Genomic DNA, 22,133 nt, shown 5'->3' on the forward strand with positions numbered 1-22,133 from the left:
CTACACATCCACCATTCTGACTGACACCACGGTCTCCAAGGCAACCCTGTCTTCAACCGCACAATCAGGCAGAGAGTCTGGAACATGTATGACATCATCTTTTAGATCAGAATGCTAAGAACAGAGACCTCGTTAAAGTCCAGTAGTCTGGGAAGGAACGGCCTCTCTGAGGGGGTGGGGAGGTTGGGGTGGGGGTGGTGGGCGGGATACAGGTGAGGATGGGAGGGGGGGGGATCAACATGTAACTGATGGTCCTCTGGTTGATGATGTTGCTGAAATTAAATGGGGGGGGGGCATTGGAAGGGTTACAGGGTTAGGGGTCACATTCGTCCCTCAACCATGGGAGGGGCCGGTTAGGAGGTGTGAGGGTGGGGGGAGGGTGGGGTCCAAGCCTCTTAGAAGGTAGCCCTTCCAAGAACAGGCAACGGGACTGGCAGGTGGACAGCAGGGGGTCGGGGGGGGGGGAGAAGGGGGAGCTGGCTCCTTCACTCGTAGTCCCGGTTGAAAGCTTCCCACTCCGTCCCGGCTGGGTCTGGCTGGTTCTCAGCCTGCTGGGGATGCTTCTCTGCTGGGTAACGTTCCTCCTCTTCCCCCCGGGGCTGGCTCTCCGGTGGGGACCGGTTTTCTGAGGGGCCGACGAACGCCGTCGAGCTGCCTACTTTCTTCACCCTGAAAACACATCCGTTTTTGTTGAATACAAATCGGATATCAGATATTACTTTACTTTTTTTCTTTGATCATAACAAGTGTCGTAATAAACACGACACTTTCAAACGTTTCTTGTGGGGGGTGAGGGAGGGGGGGAGAGGAGGGGGGGACATGATGGTTCAAAGGAGAGCTGGATGAGATCCACGTACTGGTTCTTGTGTTTGGAGCCGCTGATGTGGGCCTGGTACTGTTCCACGGAGTTGAGCTCCAGGTTGCACACGGCGCAGGGGTAGCCCTTGACTGTGGAGGCTGCAGGGGAAACAGGAGATGCACACCTCACCTCAACGACTTGCCTCTATGGAGGTCTCCCTCACCCATCTCTTCCATCCTTCCTCTATGTCCATCTCTTTGTTTCCCTTCCTTTCCCCCCTCCCTCCCTCCCTCCCTCCCTCAATCCCTCCCTCCCTCTCCCTCTCTCCATCCCTCCCTCCCCTCTCCTCTCCTCCCTCCCTCCCTCCCTCCCTCCTTCCCTCTTCTTTCCCCACTCTCCCTCCGTCCTTCCTCTGTCCCCCTCCCTCCCTCCTCTCTCCCTCCTTCCCTCTTCTTTCCCCACTCTCCCTCCCTCCCTCCCCTCTCCCCCCTCTCCCTCACCTGGGGTTGAGGAGGGCCCGTACGTCTCCATGAGTTTCATCTTGGTCAGCTGTTTTTTGTGCTTCTTGCCCACATAGTGCTGCCGCGCCATCATGGGATTGTTGAAGGAGGCGTGGCAGATGGGGCAGAAGCGGTCAGGGTCGTTCTGGGCGGGGCCTAGGGACGGAGCCACGCCACCCGTCTCCTCCACCTTCCTCTTCACCAGGGGGGCCGCCGGGGGCGGGGGGGCCGCGGCTGGGTGGGGAGGGGGGTTGTCATTCGGTGAGTGTGTGGTTTTTGTGAGTGTGTGGTTTCTGTGAGTGTGTGTGTTTTGTGAGTGTGTGGTTTCTGGGTGTGTGTGTGTTTTGTGAGTGTGTGGTTTCTGGGTGTGTGGTTTTTGTGAGTGTGTGGTTTCTGTGAGTGTGTGGTTTCTGTGAGTGTGTGTTTCTTCATCACACTGATCTACGGCGGTCTGGAGAACCATCTAGAGAACCTCACCTGGAGCCTGGGGACCAAAGGTCTTCAGTTTGAGGTTCTTGGCGTGCACCTTGCCTTGGTAGTGAGACTCCGCCACCACGGCGGACGAGAAGGACATGTTGCACACATGACATGCTTTGTAGCGCTCTGATTGGCCGTTACTGCTGGCCTGCCGGGAGACAACGACAAAGAGAACGGCAAGAGAAAGAGGTCAAAAAGGTTCAAGGAAACTCCGGTCCACTTCCATAGCGGGGAAATAAGAAACAGGAGGTAGGCATAGCTCAGTGGTTAGATCGCTTGACTGCAGATTTAAGAGATCGCAGGTTCGAAAATCTCACTGTTTGTCACTTTGGATAAAAGCATCAGCTAAATAAATACGTTATTTAAATATTATAAATCTGTAGGACGCGACTCTGCTTCTTACGCTGTCGGACGAAGGCGACTTTAACTTTTTGATGGCGGGCTCCTCGTCTTTCTGTAGACCCATGTAGCGTCGGACCTTGTTCGCGTGCTTCTTGCTCTGAAGAAAGTCAGGCGGGGGGATCAGATAATGGCCACGGAGTCTATGCTGACACGAAGCAAGACTGCGCCAGAAACACACACAGATACACACACACACACACCCTGTATACACACACAAACAGCCTACACACACACAAACACAACCTGTATACGCACATAAGACAACTTACACACACACACCTCTTCCCCTACACGATCAGAGCTGCAGGTTCTAAACCAAAATGTTTTAAAACAGTATTATACAGTATACAGTATTAACACAGTATTATACACTCAAAGTGTACAAGTTCTTTTTCATGTGATAAAGCAAACCCTTCATGCCTGCACTGTATGAGACACATACACCTCCACCAGTTAACTGAGACCAAGCTATGTTAAATATCAGTAAACTGAGACCAAGCTATGTTAAATATCAGTAAACTGAGACCAAGCTATGTTAAATATCAGTTAACTGTGAACAAGCTATGTTAAATAACAGTTAACTGAGACCAAGCTATGTTAAATATCTGTTAACTGAGACCAAGCTTATTTCATTACAGGCATCATGAACACCACAGGACATGGGTGGTTGCCATGACAGCGTCACAGCCGTAATGCTAACCTGGTAGTGAGCTAGTTTCTGGGAGTCTGAAATCAGAACAGCACTGCAGACTTTGCACTGGGAATCAGAAAACAGGTTCCCGTTCTCCTTAATCATCCTGTTGACTGAGGGGGACAAGAGATGAAACGTCACCAAGACCACATAAAAAATTGCCTAGGTTAGTTGCTTAGGTTAAAATGGCATTGCTGCTAGGTAAGGTGTTTGGCAGACATTATGAGTGAATATATGTGTTGTGGGTTGTTTTTATAATATAGATGATCTGTTATGGTTATATTGAATGCTGAATTTATTTATATTTGGAAAGCAGCTGGGGTAGCCTACTGCACATTGTGCCTGTATTGCGATGAGTGAAATCACACTCTGGGTGACAGCACATTGGTGATATTATGTTTATATTTTGCATATATTTATGCATTTGGATGAAAGTTTGCCTGCCAACAGCCATATCTAATTATCTCATTGCATCGACCTTGGCGCTTGCACGTCAGTTCAGGCGCTGTGGCACACGGTAGAGCTGGCTCGCGTGCGATCTGTTCGCTTGAAATCGTCTCACATAGTGTACGAGCAAGTGCTCACGTGCGTTTAGAAATGAGCTGCAGCCGTTGTTACCATAATTAATAATACATTGTCAAACAGAGAGCTTACCCTCCGCAGCCCCCGAAGGTAAAAATGGAAAATCTCCATTCTGCTCCTCGAGCGCCATGTTTTCATTTAACGGGGATTTGAACATGCGCAGTTTCAACTGAAGACTTTAATCCAGTGGCGTTAATAAACTCATTACAGTTCATGGGCCACAGACAGCGCAATTTAATCTAAAGTGTGCCGGATAAAATCCACATTCAGTAAATCTACTGTCATTACATGTGTATTACAAATACAGATTACAGTGGATCTTCAAAGTCACTAAACTATAAACAGTATAGTTACTAGTCAGAAGAAAGTAGTTGATATATCTTAACTGCAGTGCCCCATAACATTCAACAACAACAAAAATACAAATATTGAAGATGAAACGTTATATCGGATTGACAAATCAGCGATACTCCACGTGCCACTGTTGTTTAGTCACGTGACCAAGCTAAATAGCAACATGGCTTCCAGACTAGCGATTTATAACAATCGTTAGCGATAAATAACAACTCAAAGCTAGTTACGCGTTATCTTAGCACTGACAGCTACTTAGCCAAGTATAAGTATAGTAGCTACGTAGCTGACCGTTTAGATTTTAGCTAACTATTTTACAAGCTTTGTTAGTCAAGTTTAAGTTGGCTAAGTATCTAGCTATGGAGTGCTAGCGACGTCTGTGCAGTGCTGGCTGGCTAGCTGACAGTTGGCTAGCTAGCTAGTTATTTTAGCTTCATTAAAACGACATACCAGTCGTTAAGGATAACACTTCAGCTAAACCATCATGCCTCGAAAAAGGCGAGAGAGTAAAGAATCTGGCGACGCTCTGAGAAAACGTCAAAGAAGAGAAGTTCTAGACGAGGACACGGTTGTCGTTTCAGACAGCGACGATGAGGTGTGCTGTCTTAATGTGTCTTAACTGTAAATCCCGGACAAGGCTGCGCCGTTAAAGCGTAGTTAAACGGAACTAAACAGTTGTTAAGATTATCAGATAGGTGTCTAAACTTCTAGCAAGCTTTGTATGGTCCACTTATATTACCCGCTTAGAGTAAAGGTCCTCTAATGTCCCTTATCATCAATATTGTACGTAGTTCTTACTATTGTATTGGTGTAATCCGAGGTTATTTTGGAATCGCTAACTAATTAGAGCTACAGATAATGAGGTATTTGTTTTGTGTGAACCAGGCTGGAGATTTTATACCCACACCATCAAGAGATGGAAGAAGAAGAGAGAGGGAAAGGAAAAGTCCTTCAAATGGTGTGTTCTTAACACGAAAAATAGATTTGCTGATGCATACTAAAAATACACACACAAAACACGGCAGTATATTGTGAAGTGTAATAGAAACGGGTTGAATGTTTCTGTGAACATTTCTCTCCATCTCTTTCTTTCTGCCTTCCTTGCTTTACTCCCTCTCTCCTTCCTTTTCTCTTTTCTTCCCTCTCTCCTTTCCTCCTTCACTCCCTCTCCTTCCTTTCTTTCCTCTCTCTCCTTCCTTTCCTCTCTCTCTCTCTCTCTCTCTCTCTCTCTCTCTCTCTCTCTCTCTCTCTCTCTCTCTCTCTCTCTCTCCTACTTCAGCAGGTATGACAGAGGAACAGATGTTGGACTTGGCTCTGAAGCTGAGCGAACAGGAAGCCAGCAAGGCAGCTCTTCGTCTGCGGCAGGAAGAGGAGGCGGTCAGGAAAGCTATAGAGGAGAGCCTCTGTGTGAGTGACCTTTAACCCCTGGCCTCTGAGTGGCCTTTAACCCCCTGGCCTCTGCTCGCTCTCTCAGGTTCACCTGCATGGCTGTGTATCTGGAGCCAGGTTACAACAGAGACCCTCCCTGACTGGGTTTAGAACATTTTGAAGCCTTTTCTAGAACAATTCTGGACTGAGAAATACATTTTTTGGATCTGAGAGCAGTTAAGCGGTTGTTGGTGAACCCAGTTCAAGAGATCAGACTGGTCTACCACTCCAGTAGAATGTAAACAGATTTTTAAATCTGCCCTTCCTTCTGAAGAGACAGTGACGGCTTCTTCCTCCGTGTCTCTCTTCCTCCCAGGGGGACCTCACATCATCCCAGCCCACCTCGGAGTCTCTGCTCAGGGGAGGCCCTACCCAGCCGTGCTCCCCCTCTCAAGGCCAAAGTCACGGTTGGATCCCCCAGGAAGACCCCGACTCCCCCACCATCCAGCCCACCAGGCGCAAGCTCTCTTACCCCAACCACGGGGCCGGCAGGGAGGCTAGTGCCAAAGCCGGCAGCCCTTGCGTGGGGGCAGATCTGGATGGAGAAGAGAGGTGGAGGAGAAGGAGGAAGGAGGGGAGCCTTCTGCTGGAGATGCCTGACCTGTCCCAGACCCAGAAGCTTTCCACCCAGGCCTCCCCCTCTGCCTCCCCTTCTGCCTCCCCTTCTGCCTCCCCTTCTGCCTCCCCTTCTGCCTCCCCCTCTGCCTCCCCCTCTGCCTCCCCCTCTGCCTCCCCTCCCTCACAGGTCAGTCTGACAGGGGTAAAGATTTGAGGCTCCAGTGGTGTAAAATACAATAAGTTCTGTGTTTGCGATGGTTGCTCTCACGTCGCCTGTGAACATTTCCCTCCCTCCCTCCCCAGAAGGACGGGACCGGTCAGAGGAACCTTCTAGAAGACCTCTCCTGCAGCCCCGGGTCCCAGGACCCTGCCTCCGTCCAGGCTGCCTCTGCCCAGGCTGCCTCCGCCCAGGCTGCCTCCGCCCAGGCTGCCTCCACCCAGGCTGCCTCCACCCAGGCTGCCTCCACCCCTAAAGGTACACCAGTGCTCCGCATTCCCCGCCTCAGCCAGGACCTGCTGGCCGACTGCTGTTCCTCCGGGTTCCTCCTCTGCTCCCAGCCGGGTTTTCCTGAGGGAACCCTGTTCTCCCCGCTGAAGAGCCCCGCGTTCCCCGCCAGCCCAGACCCTGGGTTCTCCAAGACCGAAGGGTCGGTTCTCCCGAAGGCCCAAGATCCTGGGTTCCCCATGACGTGTAGTCCTGACTCCTCGGGGACTGATAGGACTACGATTCCCAGAAGCCCCGTGTTGTCAAAAACGGACTGTGTCACATTTTCTGTGAGCGATGGAGAGGAGGAGGCGTTGGTGACCCGGACTGTTCCAGACTGTCCCAAAAGTCCCGTCTTTCCAAGCTCTCGTCCAATCACAGACAAGGGAAGAAGCGGAGTTTCTCTTCCTCCGAGTTCAGCCAATGAGAGGAGAGATGAGGAAGATTGTCCGACATGCCCCACCCACAGGAGTTCTGAAGTTAATAGCAGGGCTCCTCCCCCTCAGTGCCTTAGCCAATCCAGAACAAGCCTGTCCCTGAAGAGGAGACGAGCACCTGAAACCAGCCAATCAGAGGAGGCGGACATTCTTGACCGGAACAAGATATGTCCAGTGAGTTCTCTTTCAAACTATGAATCGGTCTTCATTCATTTTCCAGCATGTTTCTATCGATTATTATTGTACAGAGTGACCTTAGAAACCCTGTCAAGGATGCATATTCAGTTTTGTTTGTAAAAAAAAAAAAAAAAAAAAGTCCTTTCTGCCTTGTTCTGTCCATGGAAGGATGATGTTGGCCAGGGGGGAGGCAGAGACAAGTCGTCATCACATCAAACTGGCCACTCAGATGAGAGAACCAGACCAGGTATGGTGTGGTCTTACCCTTCCAAAACCTCTCTTATCAAATCAAATGCAGATGTAATCTCTGGCAGAGCAGCGCGGCGCAGCGCTGCTCTGCCAGAGATTACATCTGCATTTGCTCCTGCTCCTCCTGGCTGTCAGTCCATATCTGGGTCTGATCTGGAGGATGTCAGCTGCCATAGCAACACATGCAGGAAGGAGGCGGAGCCACGTAGAGGGCCCCCCCTCCCCATTGGCTTGTTTTTCATAGTTGTTGTGGATGGATGTGTGTGCAACTGTGTCTGTTCCTGTGTGTAAGTGTACGTGTGTGTGTGTGTGAGACGTTGACCTGTAATTTCTCCATTCTTAGCCCCCGAGGAGGAGGAGGTGGTGGAGGAGGAGGTGAACAGGGCAGCAGGGGAGTCTCTGCAGGAGCTAACCAGCGACATGGTGCTGCGCTGGTCGGAGGACGAGGAAGAGGAAGAGGAGGGTGACCTTGCCAAGGTGAGAAGGCCTCTCTCACTAGATGGTGTTTTTCCAGACACTCCACACACAAATGTTGATGAATATTTTTCTTATTTGCATTAAATAAATAATCTGAGTACGATAACTGTGAAAACGTCTATGTAATACTACAGTTGCATAGCATGGGCCGGATCTGAAACCCTCAACTGTAATCTTGCCATGACTACATCTTTAACAGTGGCTGGATTTCTGTCTTATCCTCCCCCAGCTGCCTTTGGCCCTCTCCCCCAGCCCGGTCTTCCCCCAGGAGGGCTCCCTCCCTCAGCCAGACACCCAGGAACACCCCCCTAAACCCGGCCACAGTACCAGGCCCTCCTCTCCATCATACAGCCATGTCAGCCAAGACCCTGGTCCCAGCCAAGACCCTGGTCCCAGCCAAGACCCTGGTCCCAGCCAAGACCCTGGTCCCAGCCAAGCCCCTGGTCCTAGACAAGCCCCTGGTCCCAGCCTAGATCCTGGTCCCGGCCCTCACAAACGCCCGCTGGAAGACTCTAACTCCCAGGGGGAGAGTCAGGCCAAACGACCCAGGAGGAAGTTCACCTATCGGGGCATGTATGCGGCTGGGGCTCCCCTCCCCTTCCAGGGCTCTGTGGATGTCTCCCGTCAGCCCGAGGCCAGAGGAGCCAGCCACCTCCAGGCCCGGGGACCCTCCGTCCGGACCTCCACCCCCAGAGAGGAGCAGGGAGGCGGGGGAGCCGTGCGGTACTACTGGGGCGTGCCCTTCTGTCCCCAGGGCCAAGACCCAGACACCTACACACAGGTGAGATCTCATGGTCCACTGTTTTTTTAATATTTGGATTCTAAAGCTGTCAGATTGCTCCTACCACCCATGCCGTGTGTGTGTCCCAGGTGATCCTGGCCCAGTTGGAGGTGTATGAGAAGAGCCTGAAGGAGGCCCAGAGGAGCCTGCTGAGGAAGGCCGAGTGGGGGGAGGCCATCCTGCCCGGACCCCCCGACACAGCCTCCTCCAGGGCGGGCCGTCGCCGGAGGGCCCACGCCCCCCGCCTCCCTGAGGAGGAGGAAGAGGAGGAGGAGGAGAGGGGGGGTGGGAGGAGGAAGGAGACGGAGGAGGAAGAGGAGGAGAGGGGGGGTGGGAGGAGGAAGGAGACGGAGGAGGAAGAGGAGGAGGTGGAGGTGGTGGAGGACGAGGAGCAGGAGGGAGAGAAGGCGAGGGGGGAGGGGGAGGGGAGGGGGAGGAGAGGATGGGGGTGGAAGGAGTGTGACACCTTGTTGCTTTCTTCTCCTGAACCGGCAGAGGTAAGACCACCTGGTGGTGCTAATTCCCCACCGTTGACAATAAGAAAAATAAGAGAAAATGTTTGAATGTTTTGTCAAAAAGAAACTGTGTTGACGTAACATGCGCTCTAACAGTGGCGTTCCCGGCCTGTGTTTCTTCTAGAAATCTCCCTCACCTGTGTTCCGTGACTCCAGACAGCTTCTGCCTCGAAGGTAAAGAGGGCCAGCCTATCACAATCAATCTCTTCATTCAGGCAAACCCTTTCATCCTGGGGGGAGTGGGGAGGAGTGACTGAAGGGGGGGGGGGGTGTTGGTGTGCTTAACAGGAGGCTGGGCCTGAGGAGAGGAGAGAGAGGGGCGAGCCAGACTCCAGCACCTCCAGTGGAGGAGGAGAGGAGAACCAGGGAGCAAGGAGCGAAGGAGGAGGAGTGGGGGAGGGAGGAGGAGGAAGTGGAGGTGGACATAAGAGGCAGTGATGTTTGCCCAGGTAGGTGTGGAAGAACTGGGTGAATTCAACATGGGCATGTGATAATCCTAATCAATAGTTAGTCATAAATATTAATATGTTTTGGGGTAAGATATACTTCTTATATAGAGAATTCATATTATATGAATAAAGTCATATCAAGAAAGACTTGATTTATTGTTTAGGATTAAAAGAAGCAGATGCTTAGTTTTCTCCCACATTTGGGAACCATGGTAACACGTTGAATTGTGAGAAAAGCGAGACCGGGCACGGGTGTGACAGGGTGACGCGTTGTCTTGACGACACGCCTCTTGTGTGACCCGACAGAGACCCAGCTGAGCGACGATGACCGCACCCAGGACCTGATGGTGACCAGCCCGGCCCAGGTGGGTGGTGTGTGTGTGTGTGTGTGTGTGTGTGTGTGTGTATGTGTGTGTGTAGTCTCTCTCACCTTGCCTTCTCTGGCTCCTAGCTCCAGCCAGAGACCGAGGCCTCGAGGGAGGAGGAGGAGGAGGGGATGGAGGTGGATGGAGAGGTGGGGATCCCCCCGTCCAGAGGACAGGATGTGGGGATGGAGGAGGAGGAGGAGGGGGAGGGGCGGGGGAGGAGCAGGAGGGGGGCCGACCCAGATCCCGACCCCCCCAGGATGGAGTGTCCTATGTGCATGCAGCCGTTCCCCCTGGGGGAGATAGAGATGCACGCGGCCTACTGCGACGGGACACCAGGGGCAGCTCTGGAGGAGATGGACACTCAGGAGGAGAGCCAAGGTGAGGGGGGTGGCTCAGGTGTTTTGACATCTGGGACGTTGTAGGTCAAAAAAAAGGCTGTACAGATACAGTTATTTGTCGTCCACGGATACAGCAACACACAGTAGACCTAGGCCTGTGTGCACTGGCAGCAGTCAAACAGGTTTAGAATGGAAATGTTGAAGTTTGCAATGGAAAAGCATCCTTTTGGAAACGTCCTAGAACTTGCAGTTCTTCATCTTTTCTCTCTCCCTCCCCCTCGCTTTCCCCCCTTCCCTATCTCCCTCCCTCCCTTCCTCTATCTCTCTCAACCCTCCCCCACCCCCTCCCTCCCTCCCTCCCTGCCCCAGTCTCAGTGAAGGCTCGTAGGAAGAGAACCAGGAGGGGGGAGATCGTTGGAGGGGAGCAGCCCAGCTCTTCGGCTTGTGGCTCCAACAGGTGAGTGGATACAGCTACCCTCCACCCCTGACCTGCAGGCCTGCTCTGGTCCACCAGCAGGGAGGCACACTACAATTATTTGGATGCCACTTCATGACGTGTCTGTGTGTGTGTGTGTGTGTGTGTCCACAGCAGACCGCCTCCCCCGAGAGAGAAGTGCTTCCTGTGTCAGAAGCTGTTTCCTCTGAGGGACTATAAGCGGCACGTGGAACAGTGCCTCCAGCTACAGCAGTCCAGGCCAGGCCAGGTACCGGGACAGCACCACAGTACATCCCATAATACTCTAACCACCGAGCTAAACCCTTCCTCACAGCCTGGGACACGGGACAGCCAGAACAGGAGCGTTCTGTCGTCAAAATGACATCGCTGAGATGAGGCTTTCATCCAAATGATGTAATACTGTAGTCGAGGTCATGTTACTGCTCTGTCTGGTAAAACGAATTATAATACACACCCGTTCCTGAGGTCGAACTCCTGTTAAAAGTGCACAGTTCTGGGTCTTCATTATCTACTGGGCTTTCCACACACACTGTGAATCCCAACACTTGACGGGTCCTGACGGGTTCCGCTGAGAACCTTGAGGGAACCGTTTGGAACACGTGATGGTCGGAGTCCCCAGGGACGCGGATCCGGGATAGATGTGTCATTCTAGAACTTTCTCCCACAGAGCGGAACCTTGCTGTCAGCCCTGGACCAGACTGAAAGCACAAACCCTGGTACATTTCTCCCGCTCCCATCCCATAATACAGACGTAACTACCCGTTGTGATGGCCACAGAGGGTAGTTAAGTTCTTAATTCCAAGACGAATATGGAATTTTTAAAAAGTACGTTGTTTGTGGTTGGTGATGAGCTGGTTGTTTGGTCGACAGGGAGAGCTGAGGCAGGATCATGTGACCCCAGATTCAAGGCCAGGTGAGCCACGCCTCAACAGAACCTGCTATCTTCAGCATGGTCTACCCAGTGTGTGTGTGTGTGTGTGTGTGTGTGTGTACACGCGTGACACGTTAACCCGTGTTGCAGCGTGACGGCGGAGAGGCGAGGGCAGGGTGACTCCGGCGACAGCGGCGAGGAATGTTCCGGGCCCGGCCCCCGAGTCAGTACCTCACCCATCCGCTCCTTCACCTCCATCTCTGAAGCCACCGACTGCCTTATAGACTTCAAACACCAGTACAACAGCACCAAGCCCAGCCGAAGAGGAGGAGGAGGAGGGAGGAGGAGGAGGGCAAACAGACGATAGCCTTATCAAGCTCAGTTTTCTTCCAACGAAGACACTAATAATTGTGTTTTTTTTAATGATTGTTATACTGATTTGAATAATGTGAATTAATCGGATTAAATTTTACTGTAATGTATAAAACTGCTCTTTGGTTTGTGGTTCGCACTGATCCATTTGATTAGCAGTTGGTTATGGACCGGCGTTGTGTCTTGTTTTGCCAGGTGCATCTGAAAGTTCCCTATCTAGCGTTATGGAGAAGCAGAAAGGTAAATACTTGAAACAGAAAATCGGTTAAAACACCATGAGCGTGCGTGTGATCGTGTGACCTCTCCTCTACGTTCCTTTCTTGTAACATACATTTAACGAATGCGGGCTTTCCAGTTATAATCCCAACCAAGCAACCTACAACCGTTTTTGAAACACAACAGCCGCCACTACAGAATGTTGCAGCCGCCCTTTTTGATATTGTGTTCCTCAAAGACGAACGTATTGATGAGCTCCTGCATGTTTGCAATGACGGTTAAAGGTCTGTAGCGGTCTCGTGTTGAGGGGGACACACGTTGAGACCGACCGCTCGTTGATGCGCTTTGTCGTTCAGACGTTTATAACCGGCACTGCCTTCTGCAGCTTTGCAAGGAGGAACAGGGAAGTCCTGGCTTGTTCTTTCACGCGCGTCGTGCGTAATTGCGCACCGGCTCGCTCATCCACTGCAGTTGAACGCTGTGAATTTTAGGAATATCTGCTGTTGGAGCCTGATAACGAGCTTTCATTTGAATCAGGTGTGCTGGAGCAGGGACACATCTAGAACGTGCAGGACAGTGGACCCTGATGACCAGGATTGAACACCCTTGACCTACAGCTTTCTAACCAATTTGAGAAGATTGAGAAGTGAGTCTCTCGCCAAACGATGACCATACAGATAGATTAGTTCGCCGCTTTGAATTAAAGCGTCTGCTAAATTGACACACTTAATAGGTAATACTTCCTGTTGCTTAGCCCACATTCTAGAGACAAACAGGGCTGTGTCGTCAGGGCATTTTTTGTTGAGTCATAAGGGGATGGATGTACTTAAAGACACAAAGGAGAACATTTTTCATGAAGCATAATTCAGACTGAGAAGGTATGCCGGATACAGTAGGCCTATTGCACAATATCACAAACAATCCATAGTCCATTGAGTTCACAAGTCAGATTCCTCCTTAGTCTGTGAAATCACATGCTACCTCTTCTGAAAATCTATTCACATCACCCATTTATCAACGTATTCAGTTCAACCCTGTTTCTAGAGAGCTACCTTCATGTAGGTCATCAGTCCAACCCCAGTTGTAACTAACCAGATTCATCAAGCATCAACCAGCTAATCATTACAATCAGGTGTGCTAGATTAGAGTTAGAGCATTAACCTACAGGAAGGTAGCTCTGCAGGAGCAGGGACCCACTTTTCCAGAGAGTATTCATAGGTGATAATTACTGTTCATACAATCATAATAAATCATTGTCATTGGTCATTTGATTGCTTCGGTCTGAACCTCTGCGAGGAAAAAAGGCCTAGCCAGAGCCCAGGGGATCATGGGGGAAGTGTTTGAGCCGCCATCCAGCCAGACAGCCAGACTGGGAGCAGGTTCGTCTGGTCTGTGACACTCTCCACACGCACTGCCCAGCTGTGTGCTGCTGCCCTGGTAACGCTCGCCAACCGTATCCGTGTCAACCGAGGACTGGACCACTTGAAGATAATCTTGGGGGTGAATGGAGCAGTTTATAAACTGAAGCATATCCCACGCAAGGGTGGAGTTATGAGGACTGTTTTGTCTTTGATGTCCATCGGAGAGGGGTTTGTGAGTTATGTTATTTCCCTCCTCGCTCTCTCTCTCTCTACCTCTCTCTTTCCTCCCTCTTTCTTTCTCACTGTCCCTCCTTCTGTTTTTTCTCTCCCTCTATTTATCACTATCTATTTTTCATCCCCTCTCTTTCTCCCTCTCTCTCCCTCTATTTCTCACCACCTCTTTCTCATCCCCTATCTCTCTCCCTCCACTCTCCAGCTTCAATAAGAAACGCAAGGACACCGTTTGCATCATGGCTCCCCAGTGTGACGTCACCTTCCTGGTCTCCAAGGACAGCAGCGGGAAGGGCGCCGCCATGGTAACGGCCGTGGCCCGAAGCCTGCCCCTCCAGTCCCACCTGCTGGAAGAGAGCAGTGAAGAGGAGGAGGAGGAGGGTGAGGAGGAGGGTAAGGAGGAAGAGGAGAATGAAGAAAGCTGTCTTAGTGATAGGAGAGGAGCAAACGTATAAAGATTCTAGACTGTACTTGAAATGATATATGTTGTGTTAAAGAGAGCCCATGGTTGACACACCATAACAACACCACATAAGCAACTAAACAGTCACACCCACTTGGGTTTACAAAAGGATATGAAAGATATTATGCTGTTTTGTTATATAAATATTTTTTCCCCCCCTGGACTCACTTCTTGCAATGGTGTTTTGTCATGATCTGCTTTGTTAAATGTAATTTCATTGTTTTGTCAGTTGAAAAATGCAAACGTGGCTGAAACATTGGCTCACATATCGCGGCATTTCACAGGTAGACACATGCTCCTTGTCTGAAAATTATATTTCATCTGGGTAATAATGTATCTAGCGTCATACCCTATTAATATGCATTAGACCAGCCAAGCAAAAAAAAAGTGTTACGCAGTCAACCAAAACACGTGGTAACTCCCCTAGTGGGCAACAAGCGTATACATAAAATGTCGGGGTTTAAATCAAAATCGTAAAAGACATAAATACATGTCGAATGGTCACGAGGCTATATGCCTTCCCATGTAACTGAGAAAAAGTGTTGCCAGTGACTACAGGGGTGCTGAAATGTTACAATGAAACGTTTTATTTTTGCGTTGAAATATCTGATATATTTTTAACAGTCAGTTACAACTTCAGCTACATAAGTGTACAAATGTAAGTCTGCGTGCTGTGTTTATTTTTTCTTCCTGTAAGTTCCTTTCTCGTTTCTACATTGCTCAATAAAGAATATGCTAAAAACAAGTTACTATCAATTCTGTTCATTGCCACGCGTTGGTCTCACGCATGCTCCGTCCTTTACCCTTGAATCAGCGTCTCAGCAACTTTGTTATTACATTGTAACGAAACTTCACCAATTCACTGCTGTGACAATAAAATCTAAAACTTTTTTTTTTTACATCGTAAACACAATCTGGTGAATTTCTCCTGTCAATCAAAATATCCACTTTCATATAAACAATAACTTTATAGGCAACTCTCGCTAAGAGTTTGGCCACACCTAGATCCTGTCCTATTTTCACAAAAAAAAGAAGCCTTTTCTTCTTGTGCATTTGTTTGTATGCCGGTGAGTACCCGGCTGTGTAACTTGATAGGGGGTTTGGAGAGCGAATAAGGGAATGCAGGACTGCAATGGAGCAGAATGCGATACAGGTAAAGCCGAAACTGACTTTATATTATTTTCCAATAAATCGCTATTTTCGGACTCAATCGCATGGCACATTAACCTGTTGATATAGGAAATAACCAGACTGTACATCGATTTCATTTTAATATCAACTCGAATATTTGGTATCTGTAAATTTAGTTTACAGCGTTGGATTGATTGTTATCCTATCAAGCAAGTTGAGGTTTTGACTGCAATTGCAACTTTATTGAATGAGAGACTTACAACTTTTCAAGGGGGAAATAGCTTCTTGAAATTCTGTTGTGGAAACTCACAGTAACATTGACGTGGAGATCATATTTAATGGCTATAACTTGCAATTTAATATACTGCAATTTTCTATATTTTCGTGATGTTAATGATTAATTTCTTTGTGTGTCGTGTCGAGAATCTACGTTCGCCATCTCTACCTACCCCCACCCCCACACTTTTCCACATTAAAACATTTTATTCTATCGATTCGGTAAACTAATATCAAGAAACTTGAATACCTTTTCCCCCACCAAGTTAGTGATATTGAAACCTTAACTACGAAATGTGAATAGTTCGAGTCGAAAAATCAGTATCTTCATTTTGAATTCACGTGATATCAAATATTCGAAAAATATTTTCGAGAACTAGGTGGAGCAATTTAGGCTATTTATCGCACACAAATGGCCAGCATATTGGTATTAAGAATCTCCGACATTTTGTGTCTCGTTTAATTGCAATAGCTTAAGTTGGAATGTTAATATCGCCAGGAAATCTCTGTACTTTGTACTTGAAATAGCAAGGATTATCTTGATTCAATTTTAGCAAACACATGGACGTTTGATTCGGACGGAGTTTTTTGTCGAATTTAAGGACGTTAAGAAATGAACTGTTATATTAATGTCTTCAATATCAAAATGCTTTATGATAGCTTATTTCTCAGCCTGTAGGCTATATTAGTTGTGGTATGTGAATACTACAATTATACAATAGCCAACTAATAGTCCTATTTATGTAGGCTATGCAACATTTCTTTATTCTTAAAATATGGGATAGCTCTTACTATGTTGAGAAGGTTATCCCCTCAGTAAAGTATTTCTGATAAGATACCCAAGGTCATGTTTGTGCTTTTGGACAAAAAGTTTCCTTGACATCCCCCCCCCCCCCCCCCCTTCTCTGACTGGCACAACACTGGATTTCTAACGACATCACGAGCATAGACGTAGGCCTGTCTTTTAGATTAGAGTCTCTATTTAAAAAAATCCATACTCAAAATGGGGAAAGAATCTTTAGGCTATATATCTGTTGCTAACCTAAGGCTTCAGTGCCTCGCTTTCACCGCTAGCTGGCCGGTTGATTAACGTGTTCACGGGGAGCTGGCTGTCGCTGCTATTTTAGAGAGAGACAGCGAGAGGGGGTTGGGTATTGAGCCGGCTAGGGGGGAGGGAAGGTGAGAATTTTACGCTTTTTAGCAGCCTGTAAGTAGCTAGAGCTTTTAGAATATATTCAAGATAGAACATAAGATTGCATAGCCTAGTTAGTTTTGAATGGCAGCATTTGATTTTCCTGTCAAGCTTTTCTTAGAGAATCTACGTAGTGTATTAATAAGAACGTTTGTCACAAACAAACCAAAACCAATCTCTTTTTAATCCTTTCCAAATCCATGCATGTCTTCACTTGAATATTCTCTTAGCATAAAAAAAATCCACGCATCCTATAAAAATATATACATCATATGAAATGTATTTAAAGTCAGTTTGACTTAATAAGCGGCCATAAGGGAGTTTCCTCCACAAGGAAACATTACACGGAATCTGAAAGTCTATATTCATGGCTGTAATGGATAATTTGGGTCATGTGGGAGTGTTCGAGATCCACATATGTTATCAAGTCCATTGTGGAGCACAAGACCACGCAGTAGGAGAATAATTCAAGACAAGAATATTTGGTAAAATAGGCCTAGTTTAGGGGATATAATGTTTTATTGCATATTACTGACTTAATCTGTGGGAAAGCATTGTATCTTCTATAGTAACAACATGTTTTGAATGATGGACGCTTGAATCTGTAATTCATTTAAGTGTTTTTTTTTGTCCATTTAGAGTCATTATTATACATTAGTAATTATCATCTAACTGTAAGATTATAAGTATGTGAGCAAAACTACTCCTTTAATTTAGTTTTACACAACAGTGTTGCCTAGTTGACATAACATTGGTGAATCATTGCCAAACCAAATCAGCTTAATTATTGCAGTTGATAACCACTTTCCACCACTTATATGTCAGATATAAAGCTATATGAAATACTGCATAAGTATAAATTCAAACCTTTGCCCTCTAGGCTACAGTAGGGTTCCTCTGCTAAAGGGATCTTTAATCTTTGAAGATGGTGTAATAAAAGACCATGTGTTGAAGTGACTCGGCCCATATGTGGTTTAACTTATACTGAACTGTTGAATTTCAGTTAATTTCACAGGAAATGTATTTGAACTGTATGTTTATGATTTGGTCAACACAAACTGTATGTCCATCTGAATCAAACAGAATATGAATTTCAACTCTACTGCTTTGGCCTCTTCCATTTCTCTCACTCTCTCTTTCCGTCTCTCCTTCACTGTCTCTCTCCCTCCCACTCTCTTTCTCTCCGTCTCCCCCTCCCTTTTTCTCACTCTACCCCCCTCTCTCTCTCTCTCCCTTTCCCTCTCTCTCTCTCTCTCTCTCTCTCACTCTCCCTCCCTCCCTCTCCCTCCCCCCGCTCTCTCCCCCCCTCCCTCCCTCTCTCTCTCCCCCTCTCTCTCTCTCTCTCCCCCTCTCTCTCTCGCCCTCTCCCTCCCTCTCTATCTCCCCCTCTCTCTCCCTCTCTAGTGGTTAGGCAGCCCCTCCTGCCTGCGAGGCAGCTATGCCTTCTATAAGTCAGTGAGGCGCCAGTCCCAGAGTGGTGGTGCCGCCCAGGTTCTGAGGCTGGGGGAGTTCTATTACATCCGCTGTGGCCCCCAGGAGCCGGCCTGCATCGCTGAGGTAAATTCTGGTGTGCTTGATTCGACTCACCCAGAACGATACTGTCAAACCGCTCGTGACCACACCTCTCTTGTGTGTTGAAACAAGGGCTCCTTAAATGCTACAAAAGTACTGTGAGGTATTTTAAAGTATATTGATTTATTTTTCTTGGGGTTGCAGAATAGTTTTTTTTTGTGCATTTGTATTTTATGTTCACAGTTGTGTAATTGTGTAACAGCGATTGAACCAAAGAAAGTTTAAGGATTGGTCAGTCATTGATAAACCTCCCTCTCTGAGATACTCTTTGCCCCTGAACCCAACCTTTACGTTCGCACCACGCAGATATTTCTATACATACATACAGTGATATATTCATGGTATTGTGCTGTGGAGGGGATTTTTATTCGTTTATTTTCTTTTGTATCTTTTAAAAATAACTTATGTTGAATTTGTGTTTAGGTGACGTTACTGTGGGAGGAGCAGGTGCAGCGCCATCTGCTGGCCAGTTCCCGACTCTACATCCTCCCAGAGGATACATCCAAGGGAAGAACCAAGGAGCACGGGGAGGTAAGAGTTCCTGGGCTGGGCTAGGGGCAGGGCAGGGCGAGGGGCAGGGGGTGGGGCAGGTTGTGGGGGTGGGGCAGGGCGAGGGGCAGGGTGTGGGGCTGGGCGAGGGGCAGGGCGAGGGGGGGTGGCTGAAGGCTGGGATCCAGTAGAGAAAGGGGCCAGTGCTTATTAAGATATTTCTTTAAACAGAAAACTGTTCCACATGCTTTTCCAAAAACAAAAGTGTCTACTAGTCACCACTCTACTTAATAAATATAATTGTGTTACTCCTAGTGCTCCCTGACAAAGGAGCAGTGTACTTGAAACCAGTGTATGTGGATGCTCATTGCCATTCTTAGTAAAAGATTATCTCGGAGTGATAAAATATTGTACTTGGCTTTTGGCCTCCTTCCGTCACCACGTTTCTTTCTCAATCTTCAATTTCCAAACGATTGCCCAAGAACTAAATGAAACATGAAGCTGTACCTGGCGGAGTGCCAAGCTCTGTCTTGTTTTAATGAAACGTTTTTTGATTAAGACGGTTCAGGTTTTCATTACAGAATACCATATCTATCCACCATTTTAAATTAATGACTGGTTGACTTTTTAAATCATTTCTGGCAGAAACTAAGATTTTGGTTTTATATAAATAGAATAGTCAGCACTTATGGAATATTACGAAACTACATGGGCCATCCTTTTCCATGCAGAATATTCAGTGGTAGCTATAATATATGTTCCTACGGGTAAATACGAGGGCTTCTCATTAACATTTTAAGTAAAATCTCAGTGAATCTCTCATAAATGTTCACACAAAGTATATCCCAGTGTGAGAATGCTCCATTCTCAGTTTCCTCACCAGGGGGAAAAAAAGAGGTAATTCCCCCAGATATAAACGTAGCAGTTTATACAACCGCATTTTTCCACATTAGGGCATTTCATTAGAGTTCTGCTGGACACGCTGCTTATTAGGAAGTGGACGTTTGCTCTGTGGCCCGGCGTGTTAGCTGATCCCTCTGTGCCACCACAGCGGCAGGAATGTGAGACGTGGATCAGTTGCAGCGCTGTGATGGTTTACGCTGCACCTGGTGGGGGTTTGAAGGTGGGGAAGAGGGGGGGGGGGGGGGGGGGGGGGGAACGTCAGCCTGGGGGAAGGCTACATCATCGATTGTTGCTCTCTCTCTCTCTCTCTCTCTCTCTCACTCACTCACTCACTCACTCACACACACACACACACACACACACACACACGTGGACAAACTGGTATGGGGGGAGGAGCGAGTTGTCTCTGATCCCGTTTCAAATGCCATCAGGTGGTTCCTCTGACTCACCGAGTGTGCTCTGTGTGGCCCTGAAAGAAATATGAACCCGACAGTTTGCTAGGCCTTACATGAAAAATGTGTTCAAACACATAATTGTCTTTGTGTGTTCCTGCCCCAGGATGAAGTCCTGGCCGTGTCTAAGAAAGTGGTTGTGCGCGTGGAGGATCTGGTGAACTGGACCTGTTCAGAACCTCCTGGCTGGACGTCCAAATCTGGTCCGAGACCCGGAGCCAGAAACAGTCTGGAGAGAACCGGACCATCCAGCACCGACTCAGAACCACCAACCCAAGCAAGACTGACAGTGAGTTTAGGCTCTTGAAGCCGTCTTTGAAATCACTTGTAAACGTTTTTAAGAATATATATTTTTTTAGTACATCTTCAAGATTTTGTTTTATTAATAAATAAAAAATATCATTAATACGTGTTTGTGACGTTATAAAAGTACGACACGTTATTCATCTCTAGACTGAGCCAGGTGTTCTGTTCCTCCACAGACGTAGCGACAGCAGAACCACACAAGCAGGAGAGTCGAGTGAGGGTTCTGAGCTACCCCCAGTACTGTCGCTACCGCTCACTCCAGCGGCGCATCCAGGACCGGGGGCCCGCTCCGGGGGGCCCGGGGCTCCAGGACCCCCTCTGCTGGCGCTGGGGGCCCTCCGGGGGGGGGCGGAGGACACCCGTGTCCTCTACTGCCGGGACGCCGTCAGCCACACCACCCTCAGCTGCTGTAGTAACCTCTGGACCCCACTACGTGAGTGTGTGTGTGTGTGTGTAGAGTGTGTGTTTGTATATATATATTATGGGTCGGAATCTTTTGGTACCTCACGATTCGAATCGATTCTTGGGGTCACGATTTGATAAAAATAAATAAAAAAATAACGATTTTTAATCCCCCCCAACAACAAAAAACACATGTACAAAATAAATCTCTCTTATTGGTACCTGACGAGACCTGAAAACTATCAGCTGTTGATTGAGTGGGTCTGGGAACTCTGGCTGCGAATTAAACAGCTTTTTCTTCCATCCCAGGATGCACTTCTATCAGCCTGAAGGGGCGACCACGCAAGAGAAGAGGGCCGTGACAGGCAGGGGGTGGAGTCTCCTTCTCCCAGCCAATCAGAGACCTGGGTCGAGAAAATGAAGGTAAACTATTTTCAGAACTTTCTGTCCCTTTTAACCAGATAACATGCAAAGTTCAGTTGTAGCTGCAGGCTGCATTAACTGTGTCACTTTAACTTTGAACTGTTCCCATCACTGCCTTCACAAAATATTTGAGTAGATATTAACAAGAGGATCCAAACTATCTTTCCTCTGTGTGTTGCGCGCGCCCTTTCTGCATTGTTTGTTTATGTACGTTGTGTGTTTCGCGGAATGTGTGTGTGTTTGTGGTGTGTGTGCATTTGGGTTATGTTTGTGTGTTTACGGGGTGTGTGGGTTTGTGTGTGTTCCAGGAAAACGTGATGGAAGACGTGGATATGAGCTGCGAGGGGGCGTGGCTTCCCCACCCCGAGGAGCAGCTGTTCCTGGATCAGCTGTTTGTCTTCATGGAGCGCCGTTGGGTCGCCCATCAGCAAGGTGCCCAACCTGGGCTTCAGAGAGTGAGTCGCCCTCTGATGACATATCAACCCATCCTCTAGCCGCAAGCACATTTCCTGTACCTTTTACCAAATCTGCTGTCGGTGATCTACCGATTCGGGGAAGGAGTGGTCAGTTTTGTATACATTCTCACATTTACCTGCACAACTTCATGTAGCAGACGCGTGTAAAATGTTTGTGCCAAGGTGGCAAGGTGCAAACATCCTGCTCAACTAGTTCTAAGATCTCGCGTCACTCCCAGCAGAGCGTTAGTGAATATCTCCAGTTCTCTGCTGTTTCTTGGTGGTATTAGACACAGGGTGGCTGTTAAAAAAGCCTGCATGACACCTTTGTGGGAAAACTAGGGAGTCAGGTGGCTGAGCGGTTAGTGAATCAGGCTAGTAATCAGAAGGTTGCTGGTTCGATTCCGGTCGTGCAAAATGACGTTGTGTTCTTGGGCAAGGCACTTCACCCTACTTGCCTCGGGGATAAATGTCCCTGTACTTACTGTAAGTCGCTCT

General features: G+C 48.2%; 3 protein-coding genes and 1 long non-coding RNA gene across 4 annotated transcripts; 3 read left to right on the forward strand and 1 right to left on the reverse strand.

Annotated features, from left to right (window-relative positions):
* Positions 1-235: 235 nt before the first annotated feature.
* On the reverse strand, positions 236-3,658 carry znf346 (zinc finger protein 346). The gene is made up of 7 exons (XM_062453799.1): positions 3,524-3,658; positions 2,879-2,982; positions 2,180-2,275; positions 1,777-1,924; positions 1,300-1,533; positions 858-957; positions 236-669 (listed from the first exon to the last, which is right to left on the reverse strand). The coding sequence occupies exons 1-7, from the start codon at positions 3,606-3,608 to the stop codon at positions 486-488; spliced, it is 951 nt and encodes a 316-aa protein (XP_062309783.1). The 5' UTR covers positions 3,609-3,658; the 3' UTR covers positions 236-485.
* A 274-nt stretch (positions 3,659-3,932) lies between these two features.
* On the forward strand, positions 3,933-11,979 carry uimc1 (ubiquitin interaction motif containing 1). Its single transcript, XM_062453005.1, has 19 exons — positions 3,933-4,397; positions 4,688-4,760; positions 5,082-5,209; positions 5,547-5,975; positions 6,092-6,883; positions 7,055-7,133; positions 7,479-7,612; positions 7,842-8,393; positions 8,483-8,692; positions 8,759-8,890; positions 9,033-9,082; positions 9,197-9,357; positions 9,664-9,722; positions 9,809-10,103; positions 10,433-10,520; positions 10,653-10,767; positions 11,188-11,236; positions 11,391-11,433; positions 11,542-11,979. The coding sequence occupies exons 1-19, from the start codon at positions 4,287-4,289 to the stop codon at positions 11,756-11,758; spliced, it is 3,717 nt and encodes a 1,238-aa protein (XP_062308989.1). The 5' UTR covers positions 3,933-4,286; the 3' UTR covers positions 11,759-11,979.
* A 41-nt stretch (positions 11,980-12,020) lies between these two features.
* Positions 12,021-14,770, forward strand: LOC134013603 (uncharacterized). Its single transcript, XR_009928968.1, has 3 exons — positions 12,021-12,625; positions 12,756-13,572; positions 13,777-14,770. It is a non-coding gene; the product is annotated as an uncharacterized LOC134013603 (long non-coding RNA).
* Positions 14,771-15,046: 276 nt separating this feature from the next.
* Positions 15,047-21,631, forward strand: zgc:77151 (uncharacterized protein LOC337153 homolog). Its single transcript, XM_062453644.1, is given in 8 exon segments — positions 15,047-15,187; positions 18,038-18,190; positions 18,629-18,736; positions 20,156-20,342; positions 20,538-20,669; positions 20,672-20,788; positions 21,067-21,180; positions 21,489-21,631. Coding segments are annotated over 7 exon segments (771 nt in total). The 5' UTR covers positions 15,047-15,166; the 3' UTR covers positions 21,120-21,180; positions 21,489-21,631.
* Positions 21,632-22,133: the final 502 nt, after the last annotated feature.

This window comes from Osmerus eperlanus, chromosome 27 (assembly GCF_963692335.1).
Source record: "Osmerus eperlanus chromosome 27, fOsmEpe2.1, whole genome shotgun sequence".
Taxonomy (NCBI): domain Eukaryota; kingdom Metazoa; phylum Chordata; class Actinopteri; order Osmeriformes; family Osmeridae; genus Osmerus; species Osmerus eperlanus.